The sequence below is a fragment of the Bacillus rossius genome, chromosome 1, assembly GCF_032445375.1.
Source record: "Bacillus rossius redtenbacheri isolate Brsri chromosome 1, Brsri_v3, whole genome shotgun sequence".
Taxonomy (NCBI): Eukaryota; Metazoa; Arthropoda; class Insecta; order Phasmatodea; family Bacillidae; genus Bacillus; species Bacillus rossius.
Genome location: NC_086330.1, coordinates 159,661,468 through 159,679,403, shown reverse-complemented (window position 1 = coordinate 159,679,403; position 17,936 = coordinate 159,661,468). Strand labels below are relative to the sequence as shown.

Genomic DNA, 17,936 nt, shown 5'->3' with positions numbered 1-17,936 from the left:
TACTTAGAAATAAAAAATGAATATGTATTAGCAGATGATGCTCTTGATGGAATAAAAAAGGAAAATGTATTTACAAAATTCTCATTTCAAATTAACTTTACAAACTATGTACAATGTTTTAGAAGCATTTAAAAAAATTTTCTTTACATTAAAATTCTATGTGTAAATGCCCATTAATGCACATTGCAAACTATGCATGAAATGCACTTTTATTAGAGTCAGCAGCTCCTGAGGAGTGGACCAAGCTGGAAATGGAACTCCTGACCTCGCATCGTCATCGCTGCGGGCTATCCTCATGCCTTTGCCCCCGCCACCGGCCGAGGCCTTGATCATCACGGGGTAGCCTATCTGCCTGGCGATCTGCACACAGTGGTCGGCATCCTTCACCACACCGTCGTGACCTGCGACACACCCACTTCTACGATAGGCCTCCCGCCTCCTCATGCAGTACACTGGCCAAAGACATGTGCCCCAGTCTTACTTTATTACAGCTTTAGGCTTGCTAAAAAAAAAAAAGTAAAAACCTCATTGTCATCTGTGATAAAAACTTCAAAGAATAAATACATCTTGATAAATACAAAAATGTGTCATGCTTGTTTGAAAATTGCAACCATTTGTGGTGCTCATTATGAAAATGTAGGTATGCCGGGAGGGGAGATAGTGGGACGGTAGGGTATATCCCCCGTCACCAAAAACCTATGAAATGCTATAATTCCCAACAACAAATGAAAAAAAAAAAATTAAGTAAACAGCGAGAAAAGTTGTTCTATTAACACCCCGTTCCCTTCCTACGAAATGAAATTCTACATATGCTCCCAATTGTAACATAGTCAGTTACAGACTGTTTTCTTATTCCCATGTCTCATATAGGACGTGTGGTTTAGTGAGGGTGGTAAGCCTGTGATTTGAAGCTGGGAGCAAGATGGCTGAATAAGAGGTGGTTAGGATGTGTGTGTTGTGATCGGGGAGGAGGGGGGTTAGGACCGGATGTTGGAATGCTGTGGAAGAAATAAATGGGCTAGGAGCTAGCTGTGAAGTAAGGTCACACCACCACATGTAAGGTTCATTATGAAAATGTAGGTCAGCCGATATTTGAAAGTGCCCAATTTTTATTCATAAATACATTAGTTTTGTCACTGTGCTTTATTTGCACAATTGTATTTTAGAATCTTGTTTAACTAGAAGCATATATCTATGAGCCTTTGTTTAATATTTTGTTTTTTAATAAATACATATTGTATCATTATCAAGCACACATGTATCACAGTATGAAAAATTTCTACAAGAATTATCATATAATACTAAATTCACAAAAAGTTTGTTTTTTGTATCACAGAATCTGGAATTAAATTTTTTAGTTATCTTTTGTTTCTCCTGCTCAGTACAAATGAATGTCTCTGTGCTTGTCAAAATCTGTAACAAAATGACAAACAATAATGATGACATGTTAAATACATGCAGCAAAGCTCCAATACCCAGCTACTTTACTACATATTAATCTAGAATCATATTTAGAAGAATTTTTTTTTTAATCTATTTATTTTTTGTCAATCCATATAATAGAATCCATTTACTAAAATCTCAAAGAGTACTGTTTAGTTGAAACTATTTTTATTTATTTATTAATTTTAATGGACTAACCCCCTTTCCCCACTCCCCCACTGTTATACTGTTTGGCTAATAAGGGGTCGGCTTATGAGCTAAACTTATTTTAATCTTAATATTAAAAGCACCACACAGCCATGCCTAGCTTGAGATCCAAGAGCAGTTGAGCAAAACTAAGGACCTGAGAGAAAATACTTTTGTTGGGCCCCCTCCCCACTACTTAATGTACAATTAATCAAACCTGACAATTTAAAGAAAATCCAAACACTAAATGTGGCCATATCTGTAAAAGTTATCTGCCCGTATTGATAACTTATATGGTTTCCAATGGCTTTTATTAGCAATAGACTTGTAATTTTTTTCCTTACCATCAGGGTAAATACATACACACATTAAAATAATATTTGGAAACTTAATCAGTTCCTTTCCCCTGCCATCCCTCTCGTAGGCCCTCCCCAGAACCTTTGCCACACAAGTTTACACTTGCGACAACTGTGCCACAGAGGTCAGCACTAGTTATTTTAAAATATTGTGCCTTCCAGCTATTTTGAACAGTTGGAAATCTTACTAGTTTCCTTTCAGTGAAGCACACATTAAAATATAAAATTACTTGCCCTAACGTGCTGTCAGTTGAAACAGTCATAAAAAAAGGTAGTTTTGGTCAGGAATGACTGCCAGAAGTAAATTCAATAATGCTTTGATTAGCTGAAACATACTATCAAAACAGTGATCTTATTTTTAAAACAATTATGGGCTTCCAATTCTTTGTTGCTCTTTATATTCTGTACTTCAAAAAAAAACCTGGGAAAAGAACTGTTTTCCTGTCAGTGCAATGGCTCGCACTTATCCTCTACGGAAAGTGTGTTTACCCTTCAAGATAACGATGAAACCGCAGTTAGATAAAGGTGTTCCGACAACAAGGACAGAGCACCGTTATCTTTCTCAACGACTGCTACTCTTATTTTCTACAGTAAACAAACAAAAATGTTAACTTGTAGTGTAAAAATAAATCAAGATTATTGAAGTGGAAATTTTTGTCTTACTTCCTTCATTGAATTTAGTTTTCATCAACAGTTCAGCTCTCTTCTGGAACTCAATCAACTTTATCTCTAATGTGGTTAGGAAATGTATTAATCTATGATTTTTTTTGGTAATTGTTAGTTCTCAAAAACTGTGAAGATATATATATATATATATATATATATATATATATATATAAAAATTCCATTTTGTAATGTCATGTCAATGTATGTGTTATGTCATAGTGTATTCTAAATACAATTTTAACACCAACTGGACGGTTCTATTTTAACCGTTTACCCTTTGGAATAAACTTTGGACTAAAGCACTATCAATGAAGGATACAGGAGATTTTGAAAGGAATGGATGGAGCTGTCAATCAAACAGATGACATCCTTATATGGTGCATCATTGGATAAACATGAAAAGAGTCGAAACAGGCCTTCCAAAACTGTGGAAAGAGGAAGTCAATGCAAAATAAAGTTAAGTGCCAATTGAATGTGATGCCTGTGAAACTTTTAGGACATGTTGTATGCCCCGACTCAGAGAAAACATAAGCATTAGGAACATGCCAGAACCTGTAGATGCCCGCAGCGGTGCTGTTTCCTAGGCAAGACAAACTATTTCATGAAATTCATCCCAAATTTATTTAGCAAAATCCAGCCACTACGGGCATTACTACTGAAAGGCAGTGAATGAATGAATGAATGAATGAATGAATGAATGAATGAATGAATGAATGAATGTGGGTTGAAGCACAGATGAAAGCAATGCGGAAATTTAAAGAAGAGCTTGGGCAGCAGCCTACAACACTGACACTGTATAAAAGAGGAGCAAAAATAAGAATCTTGCAGATGCATTACCATATGAACTAAGAGCAGTTCTAGAACAGAAATATGATGAATGCTGGGAACCTGTTACATATGCACCAGGAGTCTTAGCAAGACCGAAACCACATATGAACAGATTGAAACTTAGGACTTGGCAATAACATGGGCATGGGAAAAATTTTACGATTACATTTTCAGCACATGTGTACAAAAAAATTCTCATGGATCACAAACCATTGCATTACTTCGATCCAAACCCTTGGCAAAGCTTATGACCAGACAACAGACGTTGCGAATGAGACTGATGCAGTTTAGGTATACCATTCAGTATGCCTGGTAAGCAATTTTACATGCCAGATACACTGTCTAGGGCACCACTACCAACACTGGATGGAAAAGGCCAGGAAATCCTGGACCAAGAAATACACACTGAAGAACTGTACTTACATAATGTGGTATGAGAAATTCCATTTTTAGATGCGTAACTGACTGAAATTAAGGAAATGCAAAGAAAGAATCTAGAGAGTCAAAGGCTAAAGAAGAATATCACCACTAATTTATGCAAAGATTCTATACATTGGCTAGCCAGGAGAAATGGAAGTGACTGTGGCGGTACATCAAGAACACATCTACCGCGCTACGCCCACCATGCGGCTATCAGCAGGTGCTATCCCGTCGATGATTGTACACCCCTGGGCCAGAATGCAGCGCACCTCCAGGAGTCCCGTTAGCCCGGATGCCAAGAGGATTATTACCCCTCCTCCGTGCTGGCTAGCAGGCTGGCGAGGAGGAAAGAAGCTAGTTCCAGTCTGCCTCTTAGCACGAGTAGGCTGTTGTGCAATGTAGACACATGTAAATTTGCTAGCGCACTCTATGGCGCAAATAAATAGTGTGTAACAGTAGACCTATTGTTTATTCTAGCATGGCCTACCTGCCCCTCCCGAATAATCAGTAGCCTCCTGGCTACAGTGATAAACCTAGACAAGATCACATCCAAAACTGTATTAAAAATAAATAACATTCTTGCACAACATGGAATCCCACAAACAGTGAGAATGGATGGAGAAATCGAGTTCACATCAAAGGAGTTTCAGCAATTTGCAAAGGAGTATGGTTTCAACACAACAACATCCAGCCCAATGTTCCCTCGATCAAATAGTGAAGCTGAAAAAGCAATGTACATCAACAAATTCATTTTATTAAAATCAGATTATCCTAACACAGTACTTCAAGCACCTAAAAGCACATCACTAGAATTTGCATGTTTTCAGCAGAACTGTTGTTTGGGCAAAAATTAAGAAATACACTGCCCAGCACACAGGTTCAGCTACAGTCCTCATAGAACGAAGAAGAACTAACTAAATTTAGAAGGAGGGATGAAGCCCTGAAAAATAGGAACAAAAAAGAACCATGATAACAAACAAATAATTTAAAACATGTTACGACTTTGGGTTACCGACATGAAGTGCTACGGGTTGGTTCAACATATCTTTCCCTCACCATGTTCGTACATCATAGCCACTAACCAAGGACCTGTGCCAAGAAATAGAAGACAGTTAGTCAAGATTAATGAAGTAGTCTGTCAGTGTAAGACTAATACCAGCCTGACACAAGCTATTCAGATGGGACAATAATTTGTGCGAAGGTTGCCTGATTGAGCAGAAGATGCATTCTACACAACAGAAAACAACAAGAAGTCGACAAGTTGGAGTTCTCCACGTTCTAAACACCAGGTTTAACAGAAAGTTCACCTTTTTGAGGTTTTCCCAGTAAAGGAGGGTGGGACGTACAAAGATAGCCTACTGGAGAAACCAGCAAGGACATTAGACAGCAGCCAATGTGCCTAACTCTTAGTGGGAGAGTAGCATGAAGACCGCAGAGACTAGACACAACTAAAAGAGACACTGGAGTGAGGGAGGTGTAGTGTCAAGCCAATGTATGTGTAATGTGAGTGTTGTGTAAGTTGGTGAAGTTTGACCATCCTGGTGGAAGCAAGACAATAATAGGTGAAGAAGGTCAAGCCAATATGATGGCAGATGACAGACAAGACAATAACACTACAAATTTCATAATCAGTTTTCTTTTATCTTAATTTTAGAGGACCTTCATATATTTATGTCATTCAGTGCAACTTAATTCATTGGCCTTTATATGACAACAAAGTTGATTACCTACTTGTATCTATTTAGTTTGAACTGATCTACGAAATACAATTATTTAAAAATAAAACAGCAGTCACAGTTTAGAAAAAAAAAAAAGGTAACAATCTGCATAAAATATGTTTAGGGGAGGGTGGGGCACAGTGAAACAGAAATTATGTTTTTCATTACATGAATTTTTTATTGAAGACTATAAGTAAAATGTATATACAGATCATACGAGAGTAGTTTTCTCTTTCACATACTATAGGTACAAAATTTTTAAAATCAATTTGTATAGTCCAAAATTTAGTTTAAATTATCTTCCACGTTTGTTTCACTGTGCCCCATACCTGGGGCACAGTGAAACACACCATGGGGCACACTGAAACATACTCTCTCTTTGCAGCGACATTTTACCAGCTGATGCTTTAAACTATTTCAGTATGTTGTCCACAAATACTATTTTTTTTAATAGGATAACAGACCAATATTAATAAAACAGAGCTTCACTTGTAATCAAAACAGACAAAACGATTAATATAAATCGTGAATAAATGTACTATCTTCATAATTGTCCACAACAATGGTTTATTACTAACTTAGCCCATATTAAGTGAAGTAAAATCAATTCCGAAAGTTACATAACCTTGCTGTCGCATCGTTTTACCACCACAAATTGATGCAGGGAGAAGCATCTTTATTTGCCTGTGATGCACTGTTGCCACATCTTCAACTTGTGGTTTCATGAATGTGTTTGCCTTCTTAGAACTTGCTCTGAAGAAACTCACTTCGTATTCATTGTCACTGTCCTAGTCTTTGGTAACGATTCCTATGTAGAACTTCTTTCTTCCTGAAGTGTCAAATTCCACTAAAACATAATCATCTGCTACTGCATCTCGCTCAAATTCTTCGAAAGCATCTGGCTTTAGTGATGATAGCATATTCTCTACAAATTCTACTTCATTGTCTGAATTAACTAGCACCATAGCTTCAGTACCACCATCGCTAGATTCAGAATCCTCCTTTTCTCCTTCGCAAATAATTTCCTCTTCACTATTTTAGGCTTGGCATTTTTTTTTTTATTTTTTTTTATTTTTTTTTTTTTGTTTGTGCTCGTGCCTTAAGTTCTGGTGTGCTAGTAGCAATAATACTTTTTCCTTTCTTGCGGCCCTTCTTCTCATTTTTCCTTTTACTAGCTTTAGGATAACCATGTACAAGCTCAGGGCTGAAGTTAAATGTTGTCCTCGTGTCTTGGATAGGATGTGATTCAGACGATGCTTCTTCATGTGCATTGATAGAGCGTGGTTCAGACAGATTTTCTACTGCTTCAATATGATTTGATTCATTGTCATGCCTACTAGTTGACTGCCCTTGTTCAACTGCTTGAACTGCTTGGATAAGATGTGATTCTTTATCATGCCTACTAGTCGACGCTCCTTGTCCTTTGATTGTTGGCTGTGGGTCTTGTTCCAGGGGTGCTTCATAAGGTCGGTCAGTAACAAAACTGCAAGCAAAGTCTGCTTCAGTAAATACGTACCTGTTGTAAGGGAAAATGCCTGTTGTACGAAAAGCAGCAGTTATATTTGCTGGCGTCATTGCCTTTTGATGAGCTACACTCACTGCACCAGCAACATTGTAGATGGAGAAGGTTTGGTCAGTGTGTTGCATTAGCCAGTTGTCAACAGCAACATTATAAAATGTTTTAAATGCTTTGAAAACCCCCACATCTAGAGGTTGCTACTTGTTTGTGGAGTGTGGGAGGAATGTGAGCACTGGGACACCATTATTCTTTGCTAACTCTAGAACTCCAATAGACAAGTGGCTCTCGTGGTTGTCATAGATTAGCAGTGTTGGAGCTTGTTTCGAGCTTTTAGTGTGCTGTATGAAGTGCTGCATAACTCGAAGAAAGAGTTTTATAGAGGAATTTTTTTTATCTTACATAATATATTTCTAAGTGCTGATTAAGGGGGCACACTGAAACGTTTCACTGTACCTCATCCAGGCATGTTTCAGTGTGCCCCATAGGTAGTGAAAGAGAAAACTAGGTTGTGACATTGAAAAAAAATCACAAGATATAAATTTAACTCACTTGTTTTGTAGACAGTACTTAGAAGATTCCACTAAAATTAACAGATATTAAAAATTCACTCACAATTATTTTTAATAACAAATAATGTAAACATTGGCAAAATTACTTTTACTGCAAAAATATGCTACAGATAACGAACGAAGTATCCTCCTTATGGCAGCCATGTTGAAACTAGTTTTACATGTACAAGGCAACAACAGAACTTGCCACTAGGAGCGCCAGATGTGTTTGTGCCAACTGTCCAAAATTATCGCGTTTGTTTCAGTCTGCCCCATGTTCCACTGTGCCCCACCCTCCCTACCTTTGGATTTCAATTTAAGCTTTCCATAATTTCTGGCAGTAATTAAGGAGTTCAGAATCCTCAGTGACATTGAAGAAGTGATAAGACTAACCTGCATGGTATAAAAGCTTGCAAAATGAATGCTAAACCAAATTAATCCCTTCTGTGTACATCAATGCCACATAAGAATCAGACCAACCAATAGCTCTTACCATACACAAATGATGAAATAATTAAGTAGCCAGCATTTATTATTTATTTAGTACACAGATTTCACACCAGCCACACTTGCTGCAGAACCAGTGGTGGTTTCAGAAAGTAGAGGAATACTAGAAGTATTTTCTTTTTTTATTATTTTATTTGTTGTCATTGTGTAATTGTATTTATGTATAATATAACTTGACCATACAATATCTTTTTAAAAACTTGTGCACACAAATAAGATACGATGTATTAAATAAACTAAACTAAATATAATCATAAATCACGTAAGTAGTTCATGTAAGTATCCAATTCATCAACAGGCCATAATATTCTCAATATAAAAAGTACTTTTTCATTTAACCTTCAGATTTACAATACAACAATGAATAAGCCAAAAGAAAACATTGAAATAATTATTTATCCTATATAGAAGAGAAACAATATAAGTTACTTAATTAAATAATTAACAACAGTAGTAATCCTGGGTTGAAAACAAAAACTACACAAAGTTGGATTTAAAAAGAACTGATCTAACCTGGGATGGTGTGAACGCCAGCGGCTGCTGCTAGCCTCTTGGACTCCAACTTGTCGCCCATTCCAGTGATGCACTCTACAGATGGACCGATGAACACTATACCATCACGCTCCTGCAAAAGGACCATACACAAGAGATGCGTACGTTCTTCACCACATCCCCTACCATAAGGTTAAGTAAAATTTTGAATCTAACACAACTGCAAGTCTGAGTTTCCTACAATGTGCAGAGTAGCTTTTCAATGGTATAGGACCCAAAATCTTTTCATTAACTCAAGAGAAAAAAACTTTATCGTCGGACCCATCACTGGTACCGCAAAAATTTAAGGGCTATTCACAATGTTGATTTCTTTTACAGGATACATACACCACAAAAGTTTTGAGTTATGATAAAGTATCTTTTATAATATTTAATGAGCCTGAAACATTGACGCCGTCCCCGTTGCCTGATCTGAATTTTACGTGAATTTGATAGGTTCGATGGATTTTAATCTCAAGGGTGGGGTTCCTGGCCTCGTGGCTACAGGCAGGGACGCGTCGACAAAGGACTCCCCGGGCTGTTTTGGCCTCCCAGGACGCCTTATTAATAAAAACACACACGTACTTTTAGCTGGTTTATTCCGTCGCACACTTTACACGTTACACGCTCACGTAACTGGCCGCTTCATCGTCGACCTAAGCTCCACGCATGCCACCCTCTATTGGCGGACTTGTTATGGCCACACGGTAGCCCGGTGGCAAGTACGTTGATAGGGGCTATTCCCGGCGATTTGCGAGTGAGATGCTCTGGCAGGCGATAAGTCTGTTCATACCTCGGTGGAAGTTCGCGGCACGCAACGTGAAATGCGTGGGGAGGTTGTTTACACAAAATTACTTAAAATCAAACATTACACAATAGTCACTGCGATTAGTCCCGTGTTCGGGTCTAGATAAAGTGTTCCACTCAGCTGGTTAACTAATCGCGGCTACTCCGCGGGGTGGCGAGGGCCACGTTATGCTGGGTACGGGCGCGGTGAAATCCTGCAGGATATCACGCACGTGACCGTGGCACGTCCCAGTTCATGACTCGTCTGAAAGTTTAGATTCGCATTTGGCGTAGTGCCGCCCTGCGGGGGCGATGAACTAGTTCCCGATGTGGGACTTTACAGCGTGAGGCGCAGGTGCCACGATGGGCCACCTAATCATTTACGTATTACACTAAAAGTCCTGTGTCGGACTGCACATTTTATTGAAGGACCGCGCGGGGTCTCGAACGGTCGATTCGGGCCGACCGGGGAGCTGAATTAAAACGATTTGGCTATAATTACCTATTGTAGTTACTGGTGATGTTGGCGCGAAAGTTGAGAGCTCCCCGTGCACGAGCTGCCGGCCCGGGCGAGTGCTGGATGGCGACTGACTAACCTCCCTGGCCGCCGGGGCCAGGGAGGGGGGAAATTCCGCGGGAAAACTGCGGAGCGCGGGAAGATGACTTCGGCCAGTTTTGTGAATGATAACACTTTATAAAATGATTATTAAATTAACATTAATTATTAATGATTTTATACTTATTAGTTTTTGTTTATCTTATCAAATGCATGAATAAATAATACCCTTGCGCAGTGCCACACCCGGGAGGGCGCTTTGCACACGTAGGGGGCCGTGACTGACGTCACGCCGTTCGGGGCACTGCACCACGTTGCACGCACGGGCGCGTTCGAGGCGCGGCACTGATCAGGTGTTGAGGACACATAACGGCCTGTGCTCTCAGAGGGAGCACCGACGACGGCGTCAACATTAACCAAACAATTTTCAGTAAAAGCTGATACAATGTGTGGTTTGACGTAAGGCTTTGACATGCCATTATTGAGTTACACTTAGAAAATCCTGCCTTTCACACTGTGGCATTGGAATGATTGGAACAGTGAGGAGCAGCCTACCACAGGAACCCCTTTCAGCCAACTCTATTTGAAAATGAAGATAAGATAAAAATAATTAATTCCAAACATATTTTTTAACTTTATTTTTAAAAGATGAAAATAGATTTGGGCTTTATTTGAGTACACAATGGTGTGTTAATAATTATTGTCAAGTAAAGATTGACCTCCAAGGCACTGGCTGCTCTGATGCTATAACGTATTTAGATAAAACAATAAAAAGAAGAAGAAATAGCAAAGAAAATTTTTTTTTTTTTAAGTTTTGCAAGGTTAAATTGTTTATGAGTAGGTACCAATGGCCCTATACGGCTACTATTTTACATTATTCTTCATTTTTTGTATACATAGACCTACAAGATGTTTCGAAAATAGTTACACATCAAAACTCTTTATACGTGTGTAGGTCATGTAAATAAGACAAAAATGCTCACTAACATAGGTGTGGATATGCTTCCTTTATCTGCTGGAGCCATTACTGTGTACAATGAGATGCACTGGAGCCATTTTATGTGGAATGTTGTTGTCTGCGTCAAATTTAACAGTTCTCAATAGTAGAAATGGTCTGCATTCCATCTGCCACAGTTGTTTAAGTATTTGTAGGTGTTTGTAAACAAATATTGTGTGTTGTTTTAAAAGTGACATTTTGGGAATGGGTACTTACCACTGTGTAATGTGCCTGTTTCCTTAAATTTATTTTATGTTTTATTATTATTGTATAAGATAGAAATTGATTCATGTTAAGTTTTAAATTATATGTAAGATGTTAAATGTAACAATTTGAACCATGCAGTGCGGGGCCTAATGGATCTACATTGGCACGGGGTTTCCTGTTGGTCCACATTCCAGGGCTACACCGCCTAATGGTCCGAAGGGTTGACTGACCCGGTCTCTTTCTTCGGTTCTGGCCAATCGAAAATCAGTATCCAAGGCCAGCTCACTGTTAACTTTTAAAACTATTTCTTTAAGTAATTGACAAATGTAAAATCTAATCAGCTAAGATTATGTTAAAGTGCACTAATGTAAATTATTCAAAAATTCAAAAAGATAATAATAAAACTCTGCCCAATATCATTTCGTTTGGCTACGGGGGTGGGGCCTAGGAGAGTCCAGGAGCTCTTGTTGGTGAACCGGTAGAGGTCCAGGGGCACCGAACAGGCCTCCATGAGAGACAATATTGAGATAGTCTGAATCAAGACTCGAAAGCAAAAGGACATGTCTGACCTTCGAAGGGTTTCCGCATTGTTCTTTTCTTAAGAGTTCTGGGGCCTGTAGTGTTAAAGCCAGCCCTAATATATTTTAACAGTCTTCATAGGATACTAAATAGTCAAGTATTAAATTATAAGCAAATTAGATAGAAACAAACGTAGGTTAAACCTGACCCATTGCATCCAAATTACATTAGCAACCATTTACGATACTACAATTATTTTATTCCACTAACTCGCAACCACTCTTGTTCACCCAGTAGCAGCCAGAGCAAACAATATCAACAGACAGAGTTTGTCATAGGGCAGATCACAACTGATATGACTTTCATAGTTAATTGTACCTTATAGTATATCCAGTTCTTATACATTATAAAGTTTTGATATTTTCAAAATCAAAAATATTTTGGAAGTTGTACAGTTTAGAATCACAAACCCATTCCACTGCCTACTTGATTTTAATTTTTTACGTTACAGTGAAATTGTTCCCGGGAACAATCTTCTTCAAGGTTTTAAACATATTTTCAAAATCAAGTATAAGTAGTTTGCATCCAAAAACACATCAAACTCCTTTCTTTATTTTAATATTTTATGTTAAAATACAACTGGATACACGACAAGGAACTGAGAACTGTCAGAGTTGAGACACGAGACTATGTAGGTTTCGGTGTGGTTGGGTGTGCCGAAGTGGCAACCCACGTGACAGGAATCCAGTGCAGGCACCCTCGACCCACCAGCGCGCGCACGAAGGCGGGGTTCTCCGACAGGAAGCCGTAGCCCGGGTGGACAGCCTGCGCACCGGTCTGCCTCGCCGCGGCCAGCACGGCGTCGATGTCGAGGTAGGACTGCGTGGACGGCGCCGGGCCTATGCATACCGCCTCGTCCGCCAGCCCCACGTGCGGCTGCAAGCGAGAAGCGAGTCGCAGTGGCGGTCCTGTGGGACGCCCTCACACCCTCCAAAAACCACTACAAGCAACAAATTACAACGATAACAATAAAAAAATATGTGAGCGAGTCTTTCAGTACTCGCTAGTGATGTGTAAACATCTAACCTCGGTAACGAGCAAACTCACGAGTTCTCGTGTTGTTCATGTTGCAGTAAAACTTATAATAAGAAACTCTGACACGAAATTTAACGTAGAATTCTTTCAAATAATGCCGAGCGTGATGCATATAAGTATAGGCCTACGTAAATTATTGTGTTTTCAACTACATTTCTGGAAGCTAATTACACATAGTTTCCGTACCACCTGCTAGAATTCGCTGCCCGAGCAGCTATGTCGACTATCGAATCATTCGATTTGCAGAGAGAAAGGTTAGAAATTAACGGCTCCGATAATTAAGTTTTGACGTTAATTATTTATTGTATGAATTCTGAACGAAGGATACCGCTACTTGCGTACGAGAAATAAACTTCTTAATATCATCCTTTCCATTTCAGTTCCTGAATAAAAAATTGTGAAAATTAGTGATGGGAGAAAGCGACTTAGTGGAGCGGAGTACAAAAAGAAGGCCAAAATAAAAAAGAAAAACACGAGCAAATTATACGAAAAACCGAAAAAATTGACATTATTTTTTTTTTTAATGAAAATTGTGTCGAAAAATTGGGAACCTCAACAATGCAATATGGAAAGTATGAAACGGACTAGAAACCTGCTGCCCACTGTCATCTGTTGAACTATCGACTAAAGAAAAAACTGATGATTATGTTCTTGACGACGAGTGCTCCAAAATTGAAGATGCCTTTCAGACCGAGTCGTTAAATGATGACCGAAAGCAAACAACTGTAGATCAAAACAAAGATCCAGCTTTATGGGAAATTAACGATACTTTAAGGGAAATTATTGCCAGATGCGGCTTCGATCAAAACAAGTCTTCTGACTTCTCTAAAAGTGAAAAACTAAATGCTGATCAACGTCGTTTCTTGCCAGTGAGTATATTCCAAAGAAAAATGAAAAACATTGAAGTGAAGGACCGAAATTGGTTGGTTTACTCTGAAAGTAAGAGTTCCGTATATTGCGGACCGTGTTTGGCATTCGGTCCATCGGAGAATAAAACTCAGTTCGAGAACGAAGGATTTTATGACTGGAAAAATGCAGAACACCTAGTAGCTCAGCATGAAAACTCTGCGCGTCATAAATCCAGTATCCTTAGTCTGAAAGCTAGAAGTGCGATTGATGGTCGAATCGACAATTTACTGCATTTGCAAATTGATGAAGAAATTATTTATTGGAGAAGCGTTCTGAAAAGGGTTGTTGCTGTGGTGAAGCGTCTGTGTTCAAGAGGTCTCGCTTTTAGAGGAAAAAGTGAAAAGTTCGGTGATCCACACAACGGATATTATTTTATGATTCTGGAACTGTTAGCTGAGTACAATCATTTCTTAGCTAGTCATATTAAACGATTTAGGAATCAAGGATCCGGAGGTACCAGTTACTTATCGAAGACCGTTTCTGATGAGTTTATACTCTTGATGGGCCATAAAGTCTTGAAGCGAATTGGAGACGAGATAAGAAGGGCGAAATACATTTCCTTAATAATCGATTCGACACCGGATATAGCACATGTGGACCATCTCACCTTCGTGATTCGATATGTTTTAGAAACAGGAGAACCCTGTGAAAGATTCAAGTTTTTGCCCTCAGTGGGACATAAAGCTGAAGAAATGTTTGCTGCCATTACTTCGGAACTAAAAACCTTGTGTTTGAATATTGAAGACTGCCGTGGACAATCGTATGACAATGCCGCAAATATGTCTGGCATATACAATGGCTTACAGGCTAAAATTCAAAGTCAAGCACCGTTTGCTTTTTTCGTTCCTCGCTCCGCCCACTCTTTAAATTTAGTGGCAACTGCGACTGCTGAATCTTGCACAGAAGCTTGTCGATTCTTTATGTTGCTCCAAGAAATATACTTTTTTTTTTTTTTTTTTTAAGTTCGACACAATGCTGTAAGATATTGATGACTAAAGTCGGAGAAGGCAAAACAATCAAGAGAGTAAACCTCACACGTTGGTCAGCTAGAGAGGATGCATGCAGAAGTTTGAGAGATTCGTGGCACGAAGTCATTAAAGCTTTGGAAACAATAAAGAATGATTGCACAGAAAAGCCTGTCACACGAAACGAAGCAACGGGAATTCTTTCAAGATGAATGTTTTTTTGTAAAGAATAAACAAAGAAATTGTTCAAATCCATGCTTCTACCGTAAATTTGATTACTGTAGCCGATCTTTATGAATCTCTTCGCAAGTTTTTCGTAGATCAACGAGAAAACTTCCAGTATTTCGAAGAAATGGCAATGGAATTAAGTGCGTACACAAAAGACCTGGGAAAAAGACAACCGAAAAGAAAAAAAAATTTCCTCATGAAACACTCGATGAAGAAATGAGTACGACCACGAGTGATACTTTCAGGGTTAATACATTTCTCGTCATCATTGATAGACTCGTATCCGAATTAGAAAAAAGTAAGAGGCGTGCGACAATTTCAATGAAAAATTTTCATTTCTGAACAAAATGAGCGAGTTATCATCAACCCTAACGAAAAAGGCTCTGACCTTCGAAGAAATGTATCCTAATAATTTAGAGACTGAGTTGGTTCAAGAATGCATATTCGAAGCCACATATTTCGCAAAGCATTCTGGTAAAACCAGATTCTACATCATTACAGAGTCTATCATCGTTTCTGAGAAAACAGAGTTTGCAGAACGTTTATCCGAACTTGGACATAGCTCTTCGCATGGCCGCATGTACACCAGCGACAAATTGTTCGGGTGAGAGAAGTTTTTCTCGTCTAAAAAGGGTAAAAGTTATCTGAGATCAAACTTGAGCCAATAAAAATTAAACGCTTTAGCTCTTTTGTGCATAGACTCGGAATTAATGAACAAGATTATTTACGACGATATCATCGAAGATTTTGCCAACAAAAAATCGCGCAAAAAGGTATTGTAACGAACTTTTATAACTTGTCTGAGTTGATTATTTTTTACTGTTTGTAAGCGCAATAAAGATTATTTATTCACGTTTACCAAATATACATTATTGTGTAAGTAGCATGCATTACCCCGCCTTATTAATCGAACATGATTGAACTTTGATTAGCTCAAAAATATACCCAAAAATGATTTTACGTGCAATTTCAACGAAATTGTTGGATTGTAAAAATAATCTAGATGAAAATTGTAGAGGCAAGGGTGACAAAAACTTTAGAGACCATACCTTGAAAATTTGTAAATCCGCCACTGTACACCACAAAGCCCGAAATGCAATTCAAATCATGAAACTAATTAACATTTTTCATCATAACTTAACCCTAATTATGTATACACAATCTTGTTAATATTCAATTCAATGAAAGCAATTCATTTAGCATGAAGTTTGTACCACATGTTATGCAAACAAATTGGAATAAGTTTACTTATTTTAAATATTTCAACTGTTATTAGTTATTTTTACATTATGACTTTGGTACATTTTTCGAACAGAATAGTTAGACATGTTTATAACAAATTATTATATTGTAAAAGTACATCATGTTATCACTAAAAATGACATTGTTTTCGAAAAGTTAGTGTCAGGGAACATTTAAGTGTAAATTTTTTTTTCAGTCTTTTGCTTTCCTTTATAATAAATAGATTTCATAAAAAATAAAACCAATATCACCGAAACCTCCTGTTTTAAAAACGAAATTGGCCTGAAAATAAAACCATGCAATCTTGTCGCTAACTTTTTAATTAGGACAAACTGCGACGCCGTAAAAGAAAACAATATGAGAACTCGCCTATGATGTGTAGCATCGAACCTCGGTAACAAGAAAATTCATGTGTCCTCGTGTTGCAAATACACTTATAATACGAAAATTTGACACGAAATTTAAAGTAGAATTCTTTAAAATAATGCCGAGAGTGATAAATACGCGCAAGTTTCCGCACTCGCCGCTAGAATTCGTTGCCAGCGCAGCTACGTCGACTACTGAATTATTTTATTAACATAGGTACCGAAATTTTAAACTATACAATGAAACGGCTTCAAGAAAAACTAAAAAGACTTTAAAAACTTTAAACCCCGATATTGGACCTGATTTTTCGACAAGGAATTTTATTAAAATACTGCCCAGCATGTTGAAATTCATTAAACAGTTAATACTATAAATATTAACTTTGTCTATGTGAACTTTGGTTCCTGCCATCCGCCACAGATGACAGTATCGTGTTTGTTACAATTTCCGTAAATTACTCCCATCAAAGCCGTATACCGAGAGCCAAGATTCTAATCACCAAAAAAATGTCGTAGTAGGTACATGAAAAGAGCGTGGGAGCAGAACGAGCGTAATGCAAGAAGCAATAAACCGAGCCCAATCGGAAAAGCGTGAAGGACTGAAGGAAAGAGCTGAGCGAGAGAACGCCATCGGAGTGCGGGCTGACCCGACAGTCGATGAGGAGCACCCGAAATTTCAAAGCGTCAACTTAGTTGGGACCAAGCTGTGTGTGTGGGAGAGGGGGGGGGGGGGAGAGAGAGAAGGAGAGAGTTTGTAGTTACGGGTACCAAATCCACTAGAGACTAATACAAACACCGGACAGCTCCATATTAACAATACAGACGAGAAAGTGAAAATAACCTAGTGGCTTGGAGAGACGTTACGAAAACTTTTTTGTTAAATAACAGTTGAACAATGAATGTATTCTATTATCTGATCTGATGACTAACGTTTTCCACTTCTATTAGGAAATTTTAAGCAATGAGTAAAAAATTGTGAAACGATTAAGAAATTTACTAAGGGATGAAGAAAATTTGATTTTACTATCATGTTAGTATCTTACATTTTAAACAAATACAATTCACGGGCGTTCGTAGTGGGAGAGAAAGATATATCCACCCCACCCACCCCCCTTCTAAATCCTAAGAAATTCTATAGAAATCTATCGTTCCCATCAACAAAGGAAAGAATTTTAAAGCAAAGAACAGTCAAAGAGGTTCCATCAACTATGGCATTCTAAGTGCTCTCTTGATACAATTATTACTGCACATATATTCTGCCATCTATTGGACTTGTGTAACAACAATGGCAGGTTTGACAAACGAAAATCATGAAGTTGTCTTGTACTGATTTCTGAGCAATATT

At 38.3% G+C, this 17,936-nt stretch overlaps 1 protein-coding gene across 1 annotated transcript in view; it reads right to left on the bottom strand.

The window, feature by feature from the left end:
* Window positions 1–17,936, bottom strand: part of LOC134546354 (propionyl-CoA carboxylase alpha chain, mitochondrial-like) — a 136,825-nt gene that overhangs the window by 45,276 nt on the left and 73,613 nt on the right. The window contains exons 3-5 of the mRNA XM_063389139.1: window positions 12,556–12,723; window positions 8,705–8,816; window positions 266–401 (exon numbers count right to left, since the gene is read on the bottom strand). Coding sequence (XP_063245209.1) covers window positions 266–401; window positions 8,705–8,816; window positions 12,556–12,723 — 416 coding nt within the window. The remainder of the gene's footprint in view (window positions 1–265; window positions 402–8,704; window positions 8,817–12,555; window positions 12,724–17,936) is intronic.